Here is a 17,471-nt window from a genome sequence, read left to right on the forward strand (position 1 = left end):
AAGCACACGTGCAACAACGAAGATCCAACGCGGCCAAAATAAATAAATTTATTTAAAAAAAGGAAAGAAATCTAAAATAGTCAAACACATAGAAACAGAGTAGAATGGTGGTTGTTGGGGGCTGAGGGAAAAGGGAAATGGACTGTTTCTATTCAGTGTGTATAGTTTCAATTGTGCAAGGTGATTAAGTTCTGGAGATCTGCAGTACAACATTGTGCCTATACTTCACAACACTATACTGTACACTCAAAATCTAATGAGGTTGAACCTCATGTTAAGTGTTCTTAACACAAAATGAATGAATGAATGAGTGAGTGAATGAATGAATAAGTAAAACTGATTTTCCTTTTATTTCAGGTGCCTAAAATCTCTTGGCCTAGTAGTTTCTGACACTCAAATGACTTCAATGGAAAATATGTACCTATGTGAGAAATTTGGAGATGGAGAGGGGGAATGGAGATAGTCACAAAATGAAACAGAATAATTCTGTGATTTATTCATTCAATTATTCATTGAGGACCTACTATGTGGCAGACATTGTGCAAACTGTTGGGGACATAACTACAAACATGATATACATAGTCCATGACTTGATGGACTATGGCCTAGAGCAGGGGTCAGAAAACTATGGCCCACAGGCCAAATCCACCTTGCTGTCTTTTTTGATGAATATAGTTTCACTACAACACAGCTATGCCCATTCATTTACACATTTTCTGTGGCTGGTTTTATGCTGTAACAGCACAACTGAATAGTTGCTACAATTTAGTAATTGCGACAGAGACCACATGGACAAAAAATCTTAAAATATTCACTATTTGGCCTTTTACATAAAAAGTTTGCAAACCCCTGTTCTAGAACAATTGATAATATAGTTTTCTGTGCAAAAGGCTTTTTGTTACATTATTCTTAGGAATTTAACAGTTTGAACTATTTTAAAATTCTCTTTCTAACTGTTACTTATATATAGAAATACATTTGGTTTTTGTAATTGACTTTGTAGTCAGTGAATTTCTTAATTCACTTATTAATTCTAATCATTTATGTGTTGATTATTGGGATATCATTACACAGTTATGTCATGTGCAAATAAAAATTTTATTTTTTCTCTTCTAATCTTTATACCTTTTACTTCTAATCTATTGTACTAGCTAGGATCACCAACACATGTTAAATAGAAATACTGATAACTAATATTCTGTATCTTTCCTAATCTCAAGTGGAAAGATTTTTTTTTAAATACAAAATTTTCATGGCAATACTTCATATATTCAAGGAATATATATTCTTGGAGTTATTTTTTCTCTAACTACTTTTAAATATTCAGTTTATATTACATGTTTTATAACCTAATCTTTTTACTTAATATATGATAAGCAATTTCATTAAATATTATGTAAATATTCTTCTGTAACATCTTAATACCTACATGGTATTCCATTATATGCTTGGACCTTAATTCATTTAACCAATCTCCTAGGAGTTTTCTATTACAAATTAGTCAACGTCCTGTTCACATTTTCCACAGCAATGACTTCCATTTACAGATGCTGAGTATGTATGAGAGGCTGTTCTAGGCACCACCTGGACTACTAAGCTAAAGTGGCTCTCAGGAAGTTTGTAGTTTGGTTAGAAAACACACAGAGAAGAACATGGGCAAAGACAGGATGGAGAATGGACTTAGCATGTTTGGGAACAGAAAGGAGCTGGGAGCAGTATAAGGTGAGCCTAGAGAGGCAGGGAGGACAGATCACCCAGGCTGAAAGCCATGGTAAGAATTTGGGACTTTATTCTGAGAGCAATGGAGAAGCAGGTAAATGACATGACACAATTTGATTTTTTTTTTTAAATTTTTTGGCTTCACTGCATGGCGCAGTGGCATGTGGGATCTTAGTTCCCCAACCAGGGATGGAACCCATGCCCCCTGCAGTGGAAGGGCAGAGTCTTAACCACTGGACTGTCAGGGAAGTTCCACAATTTGCATTTTTAAAAAGTCCTCTGGCTTTTACAACCTTCAGCTCTCTGTAAGGGCTCACCTTGTGACCCTTACCTGACCACTGATCAGCAGAAATGTTACCAGTCCTCTCTGGCCACCACAGCCCCTCACCTCCAGGTTAGTCTCAACATAATGGCACAGCCCAATGACACACTTTTCACTTTAAATCATTGAAGAAAGTGTAGAAGTTTATTGAAAGTTTTTCTGGGATGAAGAGGAAGGGTTTACACTGTATATCACAGCAGAAGTGTAATAATCTTTCAACATTTACTTCCTGACTCCAAAGTTCCACTACATAAAATTGTCCAAGTACTTTCCTCATAAAAAATTAAAGACCTCCACCTCTCTCCTTACTACCCCATCCTCTCACCCCCCACCCACCCCTCAGTTCTCTCTGCAATCTTTATCCCTTCTTAAGGAGGAATAATCTTGTCAACCTATGATTTCACCTTTGTCATTTTGAATGTTTGTCTGGGAAGAAAGGGAGAGGGAGGACAAAGCAAAGTCTTTTGGTTTGCTCTGGACAATAATCTTAAATTAGTGCCTGTATGGCCATCCATTTTTTAAATTATAAACATATTCTTCAGTTTTAAATTTTATCTGATAACATTTTCACAAATAAAATCTTAAAGCAAAAAAAAAAATTCTCTCGTAGAAAAAAAGTTATTTTTGACAATATCTTAAGGAGACCCAAGTGAGACTACACTTAAAATTTATAAGCATAAGCTTGAGTGCTTTTGTCCACTCCTCCTCTGTGTTCAAGTGGGTTCTGATGGAATAGAATCCACCACTGCTTCTGGGGTCTTCCATCAGGCCTTTCTTCACATGAATCTTGTAGGGCAAACAGAGACCTGACCCACCTTTCTCAGCCAGTTCCTTGAACTGCTGCATGCAGTCCAGGAAAGCCATCATAGCCTGGTCAAATTTGTTATGCAAGAAAACATTCCGCTTCCCATTAGAGAACAATGGCAGCTCAATGCAGTCATCTGTTAAAGACTTCAGATAGGAATGGTTTCCACAGGGGATGAGTCGGTACCTCTGAAACTCCAGTCCAATTGTATTGGACAGGGCAAGGAGCAGCAAGGCTGTCTGTCCCCAGGCTATGTTAATCTCATTCCAGCACACAGGGACAGTGGGGAGGCAGCCCAATCTGAAGTTATTGATGGTAGTTAAGGGGCCGTCATGCCAGATCTCAAATGCAGCATTAAAGACACTGGTTTTCTCCAGCTGGTGCCACTGGATCTGGGCGTACCATAGCCGCTTCTCCACACTACTCAGCTCGTCATGTAGTTCTAGTTGTTGCCATTTCAATTTACTGTAGTCCTTCTGGTACTGCTTTTCTTGCTGGTCCAGCATCTCAGTCTCTGCCTGGGCTGCCTTGAGATCTGCTGCTGCTCTTTGTTGGTTCTTTTCCACCTCCTCCAGCTCCTGGACCAGCCTCGTTTCCTCCAGCTCCAGGCCCTTCAGCTTCTCCTGCAGCATCTCGCTATCCTCACTTATCAACTCCCTGGTCTCCAAACAGCGTTTGTAGCTCTGAATCTCAGATTCTGTGATGGTGAGTTGGACGTCCAGTTGCTCTAAAAGATTGTCAGTACAGTCCTCACACATGGGGTGGTCCACATCTATTTCACCGGAGAGGATGTCAAACATGTCGCTTGCAGCCTTCTGGATGCTACTGAGACTTCTCAGGGAGCCCAAATTCCCAAGCAGGGTGAAGCTGTCAGGATTGTCCCAGGACATTCTGCCACCAGGGAGGCCAGGAAGGGTCCTGTAAGAGGCACCTTCCTGTAGATTTTCAAAATCTGCCTCCTCCCTGGAAGGAGGGCCTCCCTCCTGGGTTTCTCCTGGCTCCCCCTGAGCTGAGATGAGCATCAAAGCTTCAGGTTCTTGGGAGGTCTCCATGGACTGATTCAGTTGCAGGGGCTGGCTGCAGCGTTGGCAAATGAAGCGGAGGGAGGACATGGTGGAGGTCTTGACTCTCACCTTCACACTGTTCCCTCCGGGTCTCCAGGGAATTAACCCTTTATACCCTTTAAAACTCTTTCTAGAGGAGAGATTCTTTTCAAATGCATATCTCATCTTGTCACTGTCCTATAAACCTTACAATGGTACCCTCCTTAGATACTTTTAGACCTCACTTAACTTCTTATAGACAAGTGACTCTAAAAAGAAAAGCTGATCATCTTACTCCTCCTTTAACATTAAAGAGTAATCTTTCTAAAACTAAAATCTGATCATGGGCACCTCCTTAAAATGTTTAATGCCCTTATCTTAAGATAAAGTCTAATCATCTTAACCTGACACCAAGGCCTCTGCCCATCTTTCCAGCTTTTCCTTTCCCTATTTCCTGCCACCCTCACCATGCACTTCTGCATAATAACTGAATTTCAGTTCTTCCAACATTTCTTATTGTTCCCTCTGACTAGAACACTCTTTCTTTCCCTCTTTATCTGGATAACTTCTACCCAACCTTTAGGGTTATGTGTCATTTCCTTCAGGAAGCCTTCCCTGACTACCAAATTTAGGCTTTCTGTTCTGATGACACACTTCACATTCTTTATCACATAGTAATGTAATGGGCATACATGGAAAATATATTCGTTTAATTAACAAATCACACCAAATAAAGTAGTTTGGAGGTTATGTATTTTGCCATCAGCTCAGCCAGAGATTAATACACCAAACATTTACGTAACATAAAAGAGCAAATAACAAAAAACTTTAGAAGTATGTTGGCTTTCACAGACACCCACTCAAGTAAGCACCTTATGTTAGCCAGAAGTACTTGCTCTGAAATAAAACCCTTGTGAACTTCTAACCCACAGTTATTGACTTGATGGAGTGGAGCATAAGATAAACGCACACAGAAGAACCCAGTCTTAAATGGAGACCGCAGTAAGGGGCGGAAAGTCATAGGGCCTTTCTCTCCCAGTGTCCAGCAGGAAGCAGCATGCCAACCACACCAGGAGAGGCTCAGGGCGGGGGCAGGAAGCCTTCCTGCAGACTCACTGAAGTGTGGCCCAGGACCTTACCAGTTTAAGCACACGAGGCAATTGTGCTGCACTGCACTTCATGCTGAGGGACTTTGCTCTAGCAAGGAAACACACCTCCCATTGGCTACCCTTCACTGTAGTTTTCAAACCCCACTTAATCAGTCACCATCATGGCTGAAATTGGTAATTTACACTTGTTACCACTTAGCTCTTCATGCATGCTTTCACCAGTATCCTATGTGAACCTCAAAAATTCCTGGGAGGTGGGAAGATGGTAAAGAGAGGTTGAACAACTAGTCAAGGGTCCTTCTAGCCCTCATAATCTCTCTGAAATGCCTCAAATCAATCCATTATAGAAACATCCTCTAGAAGTTGGGAACATCTGATTTATAGGCAACCTGTCAGAAGCACAAGTGACAACAAGGCTTGCTATTGGCATCTGAAGTGGGGGGCTGGAGGCTGCCTTGTGGGACTGATCTCCTAACCTGTGGGATCTGATGCTATCTCTGGGTAGACAGTATAAGAATTGAGTTGAATTGTAGGACACGCAGCTGGTGTCAGAATTACTTGGTGAGGAAAGGACCCACACACTGCGATTGGGAGCAGAATCCTAGTTGGTGTAAGAATATTATGGAGTCAGTGTTTAATGGGGACAGAGTTTTAGTTTGGGAAGATAAAAGTTTCTGGAGATGGACAGTGGCAATGATTGCACAACAATATGAATATACTTAATACCACCTAACTGTATACCTAAGAATGGTTAAGATGGTATTTTATCACAATTAAAAATAAAATAATAGTAAAAGAAATTAAAGGACCTGCCTAAAGCAGCTGTCTCTCGGCAGTAAGTAAGAGAGTTATTAGAAACTGGCTAAAGAGCACTTTTCTACTTGCTAGATGGGATGCTGCCTGATTCATGAATCATTTAATAAATCCAATTAGGTCTTCGAAAAAAAAAAAAAGACAGAAAAAGACAAAAGAAACTGACTGAAAGGTTGTTCATTTTCCTGGAGATTTAAAATGTCCTGGGACTCTCAGCTGGGCTCAAAGTGCAAGGCCATCTCATTGTTAACTAGAAAAAAATATTCACAGCTCAAAAAGACTACCCAAATATGCCTCTGTTTGCTATGATTAAAATCGGAAACTTCATGTTATATATCTTACCACAATTTTAAAAAACCTCAAGGCTGCCCTGTCTAATGGGCCTTTGAATGTCCCGTTTCCTTTATAAACCTCCACAGACTGAGTGTGGGACATGCAAAGTGTCTGAGGAAGGACTTCTGCTGCTGCAGAGGCCAGAGACCTCGGGGGCCCAGATGTGACTCATGCAGAATAAAAAGGCAATGATCATAATTACAGGGGAGGCTAGCTTTATGGTTCACATAAAAAAATCTTGAAAAGGATTTTAAGCTTTATTTCATTTTATTTTGCTTCAGACTAACCAGGTGTCCTTTCAAAGTCTCCTTGCTAGCAAGACTCCAGATAAGTTATTTGGATCAAGCTGGAATGAAAATATTTTCTTCAAGACTCAAACCATCAAAAGAGCCAAGATTCTGGCTTTCTGTCCCAGGTCACCTGCTGATTTTGGAAATCATTTAAGCTCTCAGTCTGCTTAGTTAAATTCTGTGAAATGGGTGTAATGCTGGCAATTAAATGTTGCTCACAACAGCTATGAAGCGGTTTCCAGTATATGGACAAGGCAAAGTACACTGAGCACCCTCCTTGCTTGGCACAGTGTGTGGGTTAAGTGCTCAGTAAATCATTGAAAATTCGCATGCCGTCAGTGCTCGGAAGTGCTTAGACTGAGGGACTATAGCTCCCATCTTCTGCCACTCCCTACTCATTTCTAATACCGTGCCATCATCAGGGAGGGGAAAATTTCCCCCCTACCCCTCCTGAGTTCTTGTGGCTGGACTAATAATTAAATTGACACAAGACAGTTTAACAGGAGAAAAGTAAACAAATTTTAATTTGTGCACACACAGATCCATAGAAATGGGACCTAAGAAGTGGCCAAAGCAGGCAGCTTTTAAACTTTTTAGACAAAGAAGCAATACATTTGTGAGGAATTGACAGGACAAAGAAACTTAGGTTTTGGGTGCTCAATCAGTGAAGAATCTAAACAGAGTATGGGCTTGTGGTAGTAAATGTTAAATGTAACAAGGCTTGTTTATAGAGGCTTCTCAGCACCAATTCCCTATCTCTGGTGATAAGGGTATTCTTTCACAGGGGAAATTTATTTCCTGCTTTTGGGGAGACAGAAAGGAGGGTCCATGTGTTCCTCTTGCACTGGCTGTGTACAGTCCTTAAGTTCTTAAGTAACTTTAATTCAAAATAATCAATACACCATTGAGGCATATTTTGGGGCAGCCTACTCTGGGCCCCACCACTGTAAAAGTAAAGTATAAAATTACAACAGAGCTAACTTGAGGAAATTGTACATCTAAAACAAATATTCTTTATTTGCAAAAAACATTCACAGAATTCCTAGAAGTATATTGTTGGCTAATGTGTTACAGATCATTAACTCTTCATAATTGGGATTCAACACCAAATGAAGGTCAGAATTTTCTTCCATGACCATCTACCTGTGAAGACTGACTCCTCTTTCACCTAGGCACTGACACTTGCATCCACAGATCTCAGCAAATGGCACTTGGTATATTTACCCCTACGCTGAACTATATACCTCTTAAGAATATTGTTGAAACATCTTGACTCCATTTTATCCTTCCTTCCTTTCTTCTTTTCTTCCCCCTTCTTATGGAAGGGCTTCTAGACACCATGACTCATGACTCCAGTCAAATAATCCATACATCTCATTATAATGAAATATACAGTCATCCCTCAACATCCATGAGGGATTAGACCCAGGATCCCTGTGGATACCTAAATCCCCAGAGGCTCAAGTCCCTTACAAAAAAATGACACAGTATTTGCATATAACCCAAGCACATCCTCCCGTATACTTTAAAGCATCTCTGGATTACTTATGCTACCAGATAAAATGTAAATGCTATGTAAATAGTTGCCAAGGCGACAAATTCAAGTTTTGCATTTTGGAACTTTCTGGAATTATTTTTTTTCGAGTATTTTTGATCCTCGGTTGATTGCATCTGTGGATGTGAAACCCATGGATATGGAGAGCCAACTGTGTTGGTAATTCTTTTTTTTAGAAATCATAATAATTTGATAATTAGACTAAGGATCTGGGAATCAAGTTTTTATTGCCTGTACCAGATTATTCATCCCTTTCACAAGAAAGGCCCTTAGATATTCCTGATGACACATCCATTACCTCACAAGGGAACTGTGGGGATCACACACTCCCAAAGCCCTTGGCTATCCGTACAGGGAATGCACCATCCTCAATATTTAGGCTCAGGCAGATTTTGAGGGGAGGGGGGCAAGATGGCTGGAAAGCAGGACCTCGGTCCTCATTTTCTTTGAAGAAAGAATTCAGCAAAGAGACAGAGACTGCGAAGCAAACAAAGCATATATCAGAAGGAAAGTACGTGCGGAAGAGCACACAGACAAATTCTGTGTTATGTGCAATAGGGGCGGCATAGATTGCTTATATGGGGGCAGTATTTTGGGTTGTCTCCAGCCAATCATCTTGTTTGTGCCCATATTTGGCCTGACTCAGGGTCCTTCCTTGTGGGAGCATGTGCATCTCTCAGCCAAGATAGATTCCAGCGTGAAGGTTTCTGGGAGGTTGGCAGGACATGTTATGGACTGGCAGCCTCTCCCTCCTTTTGACCCCTTCCCTAGACAACCTTCCCTGTGCATGTGTGGGCTGGGAAATCCTCTTGACCACAAGAATGAGAGAAATGTGGTCACTTTGTCTTTTACCCAATCAGGGCCTGATGTTCCTGCTAGTGTCATACCTTGGAGCGTCAGCAGGAGACCTGTTGCAGTTCCTCAGCCTGGGGCTCATCTATCTCCTACCTCAAGGACTTTGTCCTTACCATCCTTATAATCATTATCAGGGAGAGGAAATTCCCCAGGAGGCGGCTCTCATCCTGATGACCTAACGTAGCTCCTGTCAAGATGGTGAATGCTCACAGGCAGGACAATATATAGAAGGCCAAACTAGCTGAAACCCAAATGCTGACACCCCCGACAATCTACCCACTGCTTCTGATGTTCTCCTCCGTGCCATGGGCTCCATTAAACATATCTTTCCTCTTTCTAAGACTAAATTAACACAACTACCCTCTTCTTTCTTCCCGGTTCTGGGGTTTAGGACTGTTGGTAGCCAGCTGGTTTCTTCTACTCTGTTTTGATATAGTAGGAAAATCTCTGGCCTGGGATTCAGGAAACTTGGTTTCTTTCTTTCTTTTTTTTTTTTTTAACATCTTTATTGGGGTATAATTGCTTTACAATGGTGTGTTAGTTTCTGCTTTATAACAAAGTGAATCAGTTATACATATAAATATGTTCCCATATGTCTTCCCTCTTGCGTCTCCCTCCCTCCCACCCTCCCTATGCCACCCCTCCAGGCTGTCACAAACCACCGAGCCAATATCCCAGTGCCATGCGGCTGCTTCCCACTAGCTATCTACCTTACGTTTGTTAGTGTGTATATGTCCATGACTCTCTGTCGCCCTGTCACAGCTCACCCTTCCCCCTCCCCATATCCTCAAGTCCGTTCTCCAGTAGGTCTGCGTCTTTATTCCTGTCTTACCCCTAGGTTCTTCATGACATGTTTTTTTCTTAAATTCCATATATATGTGTTAGCATACAGTATTTGTCTTTTTCTTTCTGACTTACTTCACTCTGTATGACAGACTCTAGGTCTATCCACCTCATTACAAATAGCTCAATTTCGTTTCTTTTTATGGCTGAGTAATATTCCATCGTATATATGTGCCGCATCTTCTTTATCCATTCATCCTATGATGAGCACTTAGGTTGTTTCCATCTCCGGGCTATTGTAAATAGAGCTGCAATGAACATTTTGGTACATGACTCTTTTTGAATTATGGTTTTCTCAGGGTATATGCCCAGTAGTGGGATTGCTGGGTCATACGGTAGTTCTATTTGTAGTTTTTTAAGGAACCTCCATACTGTTCTCCACAGTGGCTGAACCAATTCACATTCCCACTAGCAGTGCAAGAGTGTTCCCTTTTCTCCACACCCTCTCCAGCATTTATTGTTTCTAGATTTTTTGATGATGGCCATTCTGACTGGTGTGAGATGATATCTCATTGTACTTTTGATTTGCATTTCTCTAATGATTAATGATGTTGAGCATTCTTTCATGTGTTTGTTGGCAGTCTGTATATCTTCTTTGGAGAAATGTCTATTTAGGGCTTCTGCCCATTTTTGGATTGGGTTGTTTGTTTTTTTGTTATTGAGCTGCATGAGCTGCTTGTAAATTTTGGAGATTAATCCTTTGTCAGTTGCTTCATTTGCAAATATTTTCTCCCATTCTGAGGGTTGTCGTTTGGTCTTGTTTATGGTTTCCTTTGCTGTGCAAAAGCTTTTAATTTTCATTAGGTCCCATTTGTTTATTTTTGTTTTTATTTCCATTACTCTAGGAGGTGGGTCAGAAAGGATCTTGCTGTGATTTATGTCATAGAGTGTTCTGCCTATGTTTTCCTCTAAGAGTTTGATAGTTTCTGGCCTTACATTTAGGTCTTTAATCCATTTTGAGCTTATTTTTGTGTATGGTGTTAGGGAGTGATCTAATCTCATACTTCTACATGTAGCTGTCCAGTTTTCCCAGCACCACTTATTGAAGAGGCTGTCCTTTCTCCACTGTACATTCCTGCCACCTTTATCAAAGATAAGGTGTCCATATGTGCATGGGTTTATCTCTGGGCTTTCTATCCTGTTCCATTGATCTATCTTTCTGTTTTTGTGCCAGTAACATACTGTCTTGATTACTGTAGCTTTGTAGTATAGTCTGAAGTCAGGGAGCCTGATTCCTCCAGCTCCGTTTTTCGTTCTCTAGATTGCTTTGGCTATTTGGGGTCTTTTGTGTTTCCATACAAATTGTGAAATTTTTTGTTCTAGTTCTGTGAAAAATGCCAGTGGTAGTTTGAAAGGGATTGCATTGAATCTGTAGATTGCTTTGGGTAGTAGAGTCATTTTCACAATGTTGATTCTTCCAATCCAAGAACATGGTATATCTCTCCATCTATTTGTATCATCTTTAATTTCTTTCATCAGTGTCTTATAATTTTCTGCATACAGGCCTTTTGTCTCCTTAGGTAGGTTTATTCCTAGATATTTTATTCTTTTTGTTGCAATGGTAAATGGGAGTGTTTTCTTGATTTCATTTTCAGATTTTTCATCATTAGTATATAGGAATGCCAGAGATTTCTGTGCATTAATTTTGTATCCTGCTACTTTACCAAATTCATTGATTAGCTCTAGTAGTTTTCTGGTAGCATCTTTAGGATTCTCTATGTATAGTATCATGTCATCTGCAAACAGTGACAGCTTTACTTCTTCTTTTCCAATTTGGATTCCTTTTATTTCCTTTTCTTCTCTGATTGCTGTGGCTAAAACTTCCAAAACTATGTTGAATAAGAGTGGTGAGAGTGGACAACCTTGTCTTGTTCCTGATCTTAGTGGAAATTCTTTCAGTTTTTCACCATTGAGGATGATGTTTGCTGTGGGCTTGTCATATATGACCTTTATTATGTTGAGGAAAGTTCCCTCTATGCCTACTTTCTGCAGGGTTTTTATCATAAATGGGTGTTGAATTTTGTTGAAAGCTTTCACTGCATCTATTGAGATGATCATATGGTTTTTCTCCTTCAATTTGTTAATATGGTTTATCACATTGATAGATTTGCGTATATTGAAGAATCCTTGCATTCCTGGAATAAACCCCACTTGATCATGGTGTATGATCCTTTTAATGTGCTGTTGGATTCTGTTTGCTAGTATTTTGTTGAGGATTTTTGCATCTATGTTCATCAGTGATATTGGCCTGTAGTATTCTTTCTTTGTGACATCCTTGTCTGGTTTTGGTATCAAGGTGATGGTGGCCTCGTAGAAGGAATTTGGGAGTGTTCCTCCCTCTGCTATATTTTGGAAGAGTTTGAGAAGGATAGGTGTTAGCTCTTCTCTAAAAGAGGAAACTTGGTTTCTGCTCATAATTTGCTACAGATAGTTATCTGTCCATCTCAGTTTTCTCATTTGTAAACTAAGGGACTTGAAGCAAGTGATATTCAAATTCTTCTTAACCTCAATTGTGTATAACTTTTTCATTTCTTTTAGTTAGGGTTGCCAACTAGTTCTTGTGCCCACCTCAAACTCTCTCCTTCCATCCATAACTATATCACTGAAAAGTCATTTAAAACCCAGAGTTTATTAAAATGTACAGACTTACATCCAAAAATAACTATGTGATATGACCATATGACTATAGACTATGTTTTCAATTATTTGGGTAGCTTGGGCTAAGTGTTTATGCTTGACACACTGTTTCAATGGCAATGATGTTGGTGATTGATGCCAAATTCTGGGTCACATCGTCACGATGTGCCCAGCAAACAGAGCCTAGAGTGGCAGGATCCTGTGTGGTCCCAGGGCTGTTGGAGTTATGGAGAAGGTGGAAAGTGAGGGGTCTCTACCAGTTGTCAGGGCACAAGTTTAAGTGAGGTGCTGCAGGGGAGAGTGAAGCAAGTGGTCAGAGTGAGGAACACAGGATTAGATCTGGAAATGGTGGAACAGTTCTGGGCAATAAGACTGATGAAGGCAAAGGTATTTGGGGCCAGCGTGGAGGGCGGCCAGCCAACTTTATGTCAAAAGTTTGGGCTGGCTACAGAGTTAGCTTATCATTATCACATTCATTTATTGAATCCTTACAGGCACTGGGAAAAGGATGGAGGCTAACATTTGTTGAGTACCTGTCATGTTCCCAGCTTAGTTCATAGATTGTGTTACTGTTGCTCAAATATTCATCCTTCCCTCCCTCCACATAGGGACTTATTTTGTACAATGGACTGGGCTGAAGTGACAACATGCTAGTACCAAGTCCAGGTTTCTGCTAACCCTCTTCTGCTCCTGTCCTCCATCGTGAGACAAGCATATCCCATAAAGGAGCTGATCCTTTAACCTTGGTCCCCAGATGAGAAGACATCTAGAACCCAACCATAACCCACCTGCAAAACTCTGAGAAATAAATGCTTGAGTTGTAAGCCACTAAAACTGGGGGATTATTATCACAGCAAAATCTGACTAATAGACACAGTGTTAATCACTTGACATGTATTTTCTCATTTTAGTCCTTTGAAAACAGGCAACAGAATCTCAGAAAGGTGAATATCAGAATCCCTCAGGTGCTGGGATTTAGGCCCAGGCATATTTGACATCAAAAGCCATGATTTCCAGGGAATTCCCTGGTTGTGCAGTGGTTAAGACTCCATGCTCCCAATGCAGGGGACCCGGGTTCAATCCCTGGTCAGGGAACTAAATCCCACATGCATGCCACAACTAAGAGTTCACATGCTACAACTAAGGAGCCTGGCTGCTGCAACTAAGGAACCCACGTGCCACAACTAAGACCTGCTGCAACCAAATACATAAATAAAATATATTAAAAAAAAACATGTTTTACAGTAAAACATAACAACTCTAGTCCTTGATGAGCAAAGTGCGCTAAGTTGACTTAGCATAGAACTGTGGTCTTAGAGAAAATGTTAACTGAACATGCCTCCAGTAACCCTAGGTACAAAAGTCTCAGACTCTTCCACTGAGCAGATGTCCTAATATGAGTTCTATATAAACAAAGCAGCCTCAGATGCTCAGATGCTGGCAGCCTCTTCTCTCCCTTCTCCCTATAGGCCAAACATACATAATATAGTTAGGAATAGACCACAAAGTGGCATCACAGCTAACAGATGGTCAGACTGCTTCCAATACCTTTAGAGAGAATAAAAACAATATGACCCTACCTCACAGATCCTACATTCTTCTGTCAGAAAGCCATGGCTCTTTTGCTTTCATGAGTCATGCTTGCAGGTATTTGTGTGTGACTCTCAGGGGTGAAAAACGATGCTCTGGCATGGAGAAGAACTGCAGGGCTTACTAGTCCCTTACCAGTGGAAAGTAGGAAAAGGAAAACCATGTAACATGGAATGGAAAGGCTGTTTGGTAATTGGCTGGGGAAGGACAGCAGGATTTCATGGAGTCAACCAGAAAAGGTATTTCAAGTATATTTTTTGAAGAGCCTGAGTAACTTTTCTGTTTTCCAAATGTACTGCATCCAGGGTCAGACTGGCTCCAAGAGAAGTTGAATACGGCCCTGTGGTCTACTAAGAAACTTCTTTGTTAGTGTCTTTAGGGCTTAAAGGAAGGGTCTACTTCCTCTATCCTGTTGCTCTAATGTCTAGGAATTCACACAGCCTGTGCCTGGGTCAGAATCTATTTGTTCTTAGTTATGCAGAATTGGGAAGTTTCTTCTTTCTAGAACACGCTAAGTTCTTTCCTTTTCCTAGATGGCTCTTCAAGCACAGATGACTGCCTTCAGGCCTCAGCTTAAACTTCACATCCTCAAAGTCTTACCTGGCCATTCTGTGTAAGCAAGGCTCCTCAGGCACACCTAGGTTAGAGCACCTTTACCCCAACTGAGCTGTAGCTTAGCTGATTATCCTGTGTCTTTCCCCATTAGAATTTGGGCTCTCTCACATTAGGGAGTAGATCCAGCTTGTTCATTGCTGAGGCCCTTATGCCTGGCACCTTATGAGCTTAATAATTAGGGACTTAAATGAATGATTGAGTGAATGAGTGCATCCTTGCATCAAATCTGAAAAGCAAGTATAATTTTTTTATTAACTGCTGAATTCTGTTAAAAAGATTTAAAAAAATGTTGCCTTAATTTTATGACATAATATATAAATACTTAACACTACAGAAAATTCAAGTATTTTGAGGAAATGGAAGACAGAGGGAAAGTACCCCTTTCTTTATCCTCTACCTTTAGTCCCTCCCCCTCCCCCAAGTAACCATTTACAAGTGTTTGCTCTCTTTTCTATAAATGTGGTGATTTATAATAAGAAATATATATTTGGTCTTCAACCTCATTCCTGGCCCAGAGCCCCTAAAATCCTTAGAATTTCCTAAGAGATGAGAGTGACAAAGCTATTTTTTGTTATATTAATGAAGTGACTTTTGAACCACATTGACGGATGGGGGCTAATTGTCAAGAGAACCAACCAAGTGATTGGAGGGTTAAAACTTTCAGTCCCACCCCTGACCTCTGAGGAGGAGAGAGAGGCTGGAGCTTGAATCAATCACAAGTGGCCCATCATTATTTAATCAATCAAGCCTCTGTAATGAAGCCTCCATTAAAAACCCAAAAGGATGGGGTTTGAGAGCTTCTGAGTTGGTGAAAGTGTGGAGATTTGGAGAGTGATGCGCTCAGAGAAGGCATGGAAGCTACCCACCCTTTCCCCCTAGCTTGCCCTGGGTGTCTCTTCCATCAGGCTGTTCCTGAGTTATATCTTTTTATAACAAACCAGCAATCTAGTAAGTAAAATGTTTTCCTGAGTTCTGTCAACCATTCTAGCAAATTAATTGAACCAGAAAGCTGGTTTGGGGAACCTCTGACTTATAGACAGTTGTGTCAGAAGCAGAGTTAACAACCTGGGCTTGGAATTGGCATCTGAAGTGGGAGAGAGACAGACTTGTAGAACTGAGCCCATAACCCATGGGATCTGATGTTATCTCCAGGCAGATAGTGTCATAACTGAGTTGAATTATAGGACACTAGGGTGGTACCCAAGAATTGCTTATTGGTGGTGAAAATCCACCACACATTGGAATTGAATGATCAGAAACTTCGCTAACCTTCTCTTTTAACACGTTTATGTATCTCCGTGTCCACAGAGGTATCCTTTAATGTGAATTTTATTTTTCTTCAAGGATGACAGAGCCATCCTTTGTCCTATACGGTGCTTATTACATGTAACTTGTTCCATTTCCCTATCTACGGAAAAGTAGCAAATGGTAACCAAGTATTTGGGGACTATTTCTTTTTGATCTTTTGCAATTAGCTTTTTTTTTTTTTCGGTTGTGCTAGGTATTAGTTGCGGCAGGCAGGCTCCTTAGTTGCAACAGGCAGGCTCCTTAGTTGCAGCTCACCGGCTCCTTAGTTCTGTCATGTGGTCTCCTTAGTTGCAGCAGACGGGCTCCTTAGTTGTGGCATGTGAACTCTTAGTTGCGGCAGGTATGTGGGATCTAGATTCCCCAACCAGGGATTGAACCCGGGCCCCCTGCATTGGGAGCACCTAGCCTTAACCACTGCACCACCAGGGAAGTCCCTGCAATTAGCTTTTGTTTTCATCCAAAAGCAGAATTTACAAAGATTGGCTGTTTCCCTCAATAGTAGACAATGTAAACTGGTTTGCACTATCTGTAAACAAGTTACTTTTACTCTATAAATAATTATTTTGCAATTTCCTCTTGTAACAGGGAAGAACTAATCTGATTCCATATTGAATCTATTTTTTTAAAGCTCTAATCTTTGCACTCTATAGCTAATTACCTTGTTAATTCTGCACTCAGGAACATTAATTATAAAAGGATTGTGACCTATAGCTTGAAGTATATATAATTGCCCCTTTCCTTCCAGAAACTCTGCCTCCTATGCTTAACCTTTAAAGGTAAAATGCTTTTGCTTAGCTCACAGGTATCCTAATTATTAGAAAGATAAATCTCCTTTGCTTAGAGATCACGTATCCACATAGAGATAAGGAGTTACAGGACAGGAAAGGACATTTGTCTTAGGACAGGAAATAACACTTGTTGAAGACTTACAGGAGTATCATGACCAGGCCTCTGTTGAACACATACAATATCAAAGAATTAACATGTCCCCTTCAAGGTCTGGCCGGCGCCAAGAATTCTGCAACAACCCTTCACCTCTTGATCTCATTCCCTCCTGTCTTCCCCTTTGCAGCATAAAAGAAGCTTGTATTCAAGCCCAAACAAAATGGTTCTTTAAGATGTTAGTCTGCCATCTTCTCAGTTTGCTGGCTTTCCAAATAAAGTTGCTATTCCTTGCCTCAACACCTTGTCTCTCAACTTATTGACCTGTTGTGCTGCAAGCAGTATGAGCTTGGACTCAGTAACACTTTCATCAGAAACTCATGATTATGATTAATTCAAAACTTTGCACAGCATTTAATCCTTATTATAAGGGAAATTCATATTAATAAAAGCTTACCTTAGTGCTTCTATAGTTCCCATGTTTCATAAACACATTGACAGGTAGGTTTAGGGTCCTTGTTCTGTCTAGCCATTTTTCACACAAACTGAGTTGAATTGTGAAATAGCAGGAGGGAGGCCCAGGGATTGTAAAAAGCCATGCCTGATGTCTTCCCAATCCTGACTGCTCTTTTGCTCTGTAGACAGAGACCACTAAGCACGTGCAGACTCACTGCCTCTGCTGTAGGCAATGACCAATGGACTTGCCAAATCCAACACAAATCCTGAGACAGAGCACCAGGAGACATACTTTG

General features: G+C 40.7%; 1 protein-coding gene across 1 annotated transcript; it reads right to left on the reverse strand.

Moving 5' to 3' along the window:
• Window positions 1-2,659: 2,659 nt before the first annotated feature.
• Window positions 2,660-3,964, reverse strand: BECN2 (beclin 2). The gene has a single exon (XM_029230984.1). It carries the CDS (start codon window positions 3,956-3,958, stop codon window positions 2,660-2,662), a length of 1,299 nt encoding a protein of 432 aa, XP_029086817.1. The 5' UTR covers window positions 3,959-3,964.
• Window positions 3,965-17,471: the final 13,507 nt, after the last annotated feature.

The sequence above is a fragment of the Monodon monoceros genome, unplaced genomic scaffold (assembly GCF_005190385.1).
Source record: "Monodon monoceros isolate NGI ecotype Baffin Bay Population unplaced genomic scaffold, NGI_Narwhal_1 Super_Scaffold_18, whole genome shotgun sequence".
In the NCBI taxonomy this organism is placed as follows: domain Eukaryota; kingdom Metazoa; phylum Chordata; class Mammalia; order Artiodactyla; family Monodontidae; genus Monodon; species Monodon monoceros.

Coding starts and splice junctions, on each gene's coding strand:
- BECN2 (XM_029230984.1), bottom strand. CDS start 3,958: ATGTCCTCCCTCCGCTTCATTTGCCAACGCTGCAGCCAGCCCCTGCAA.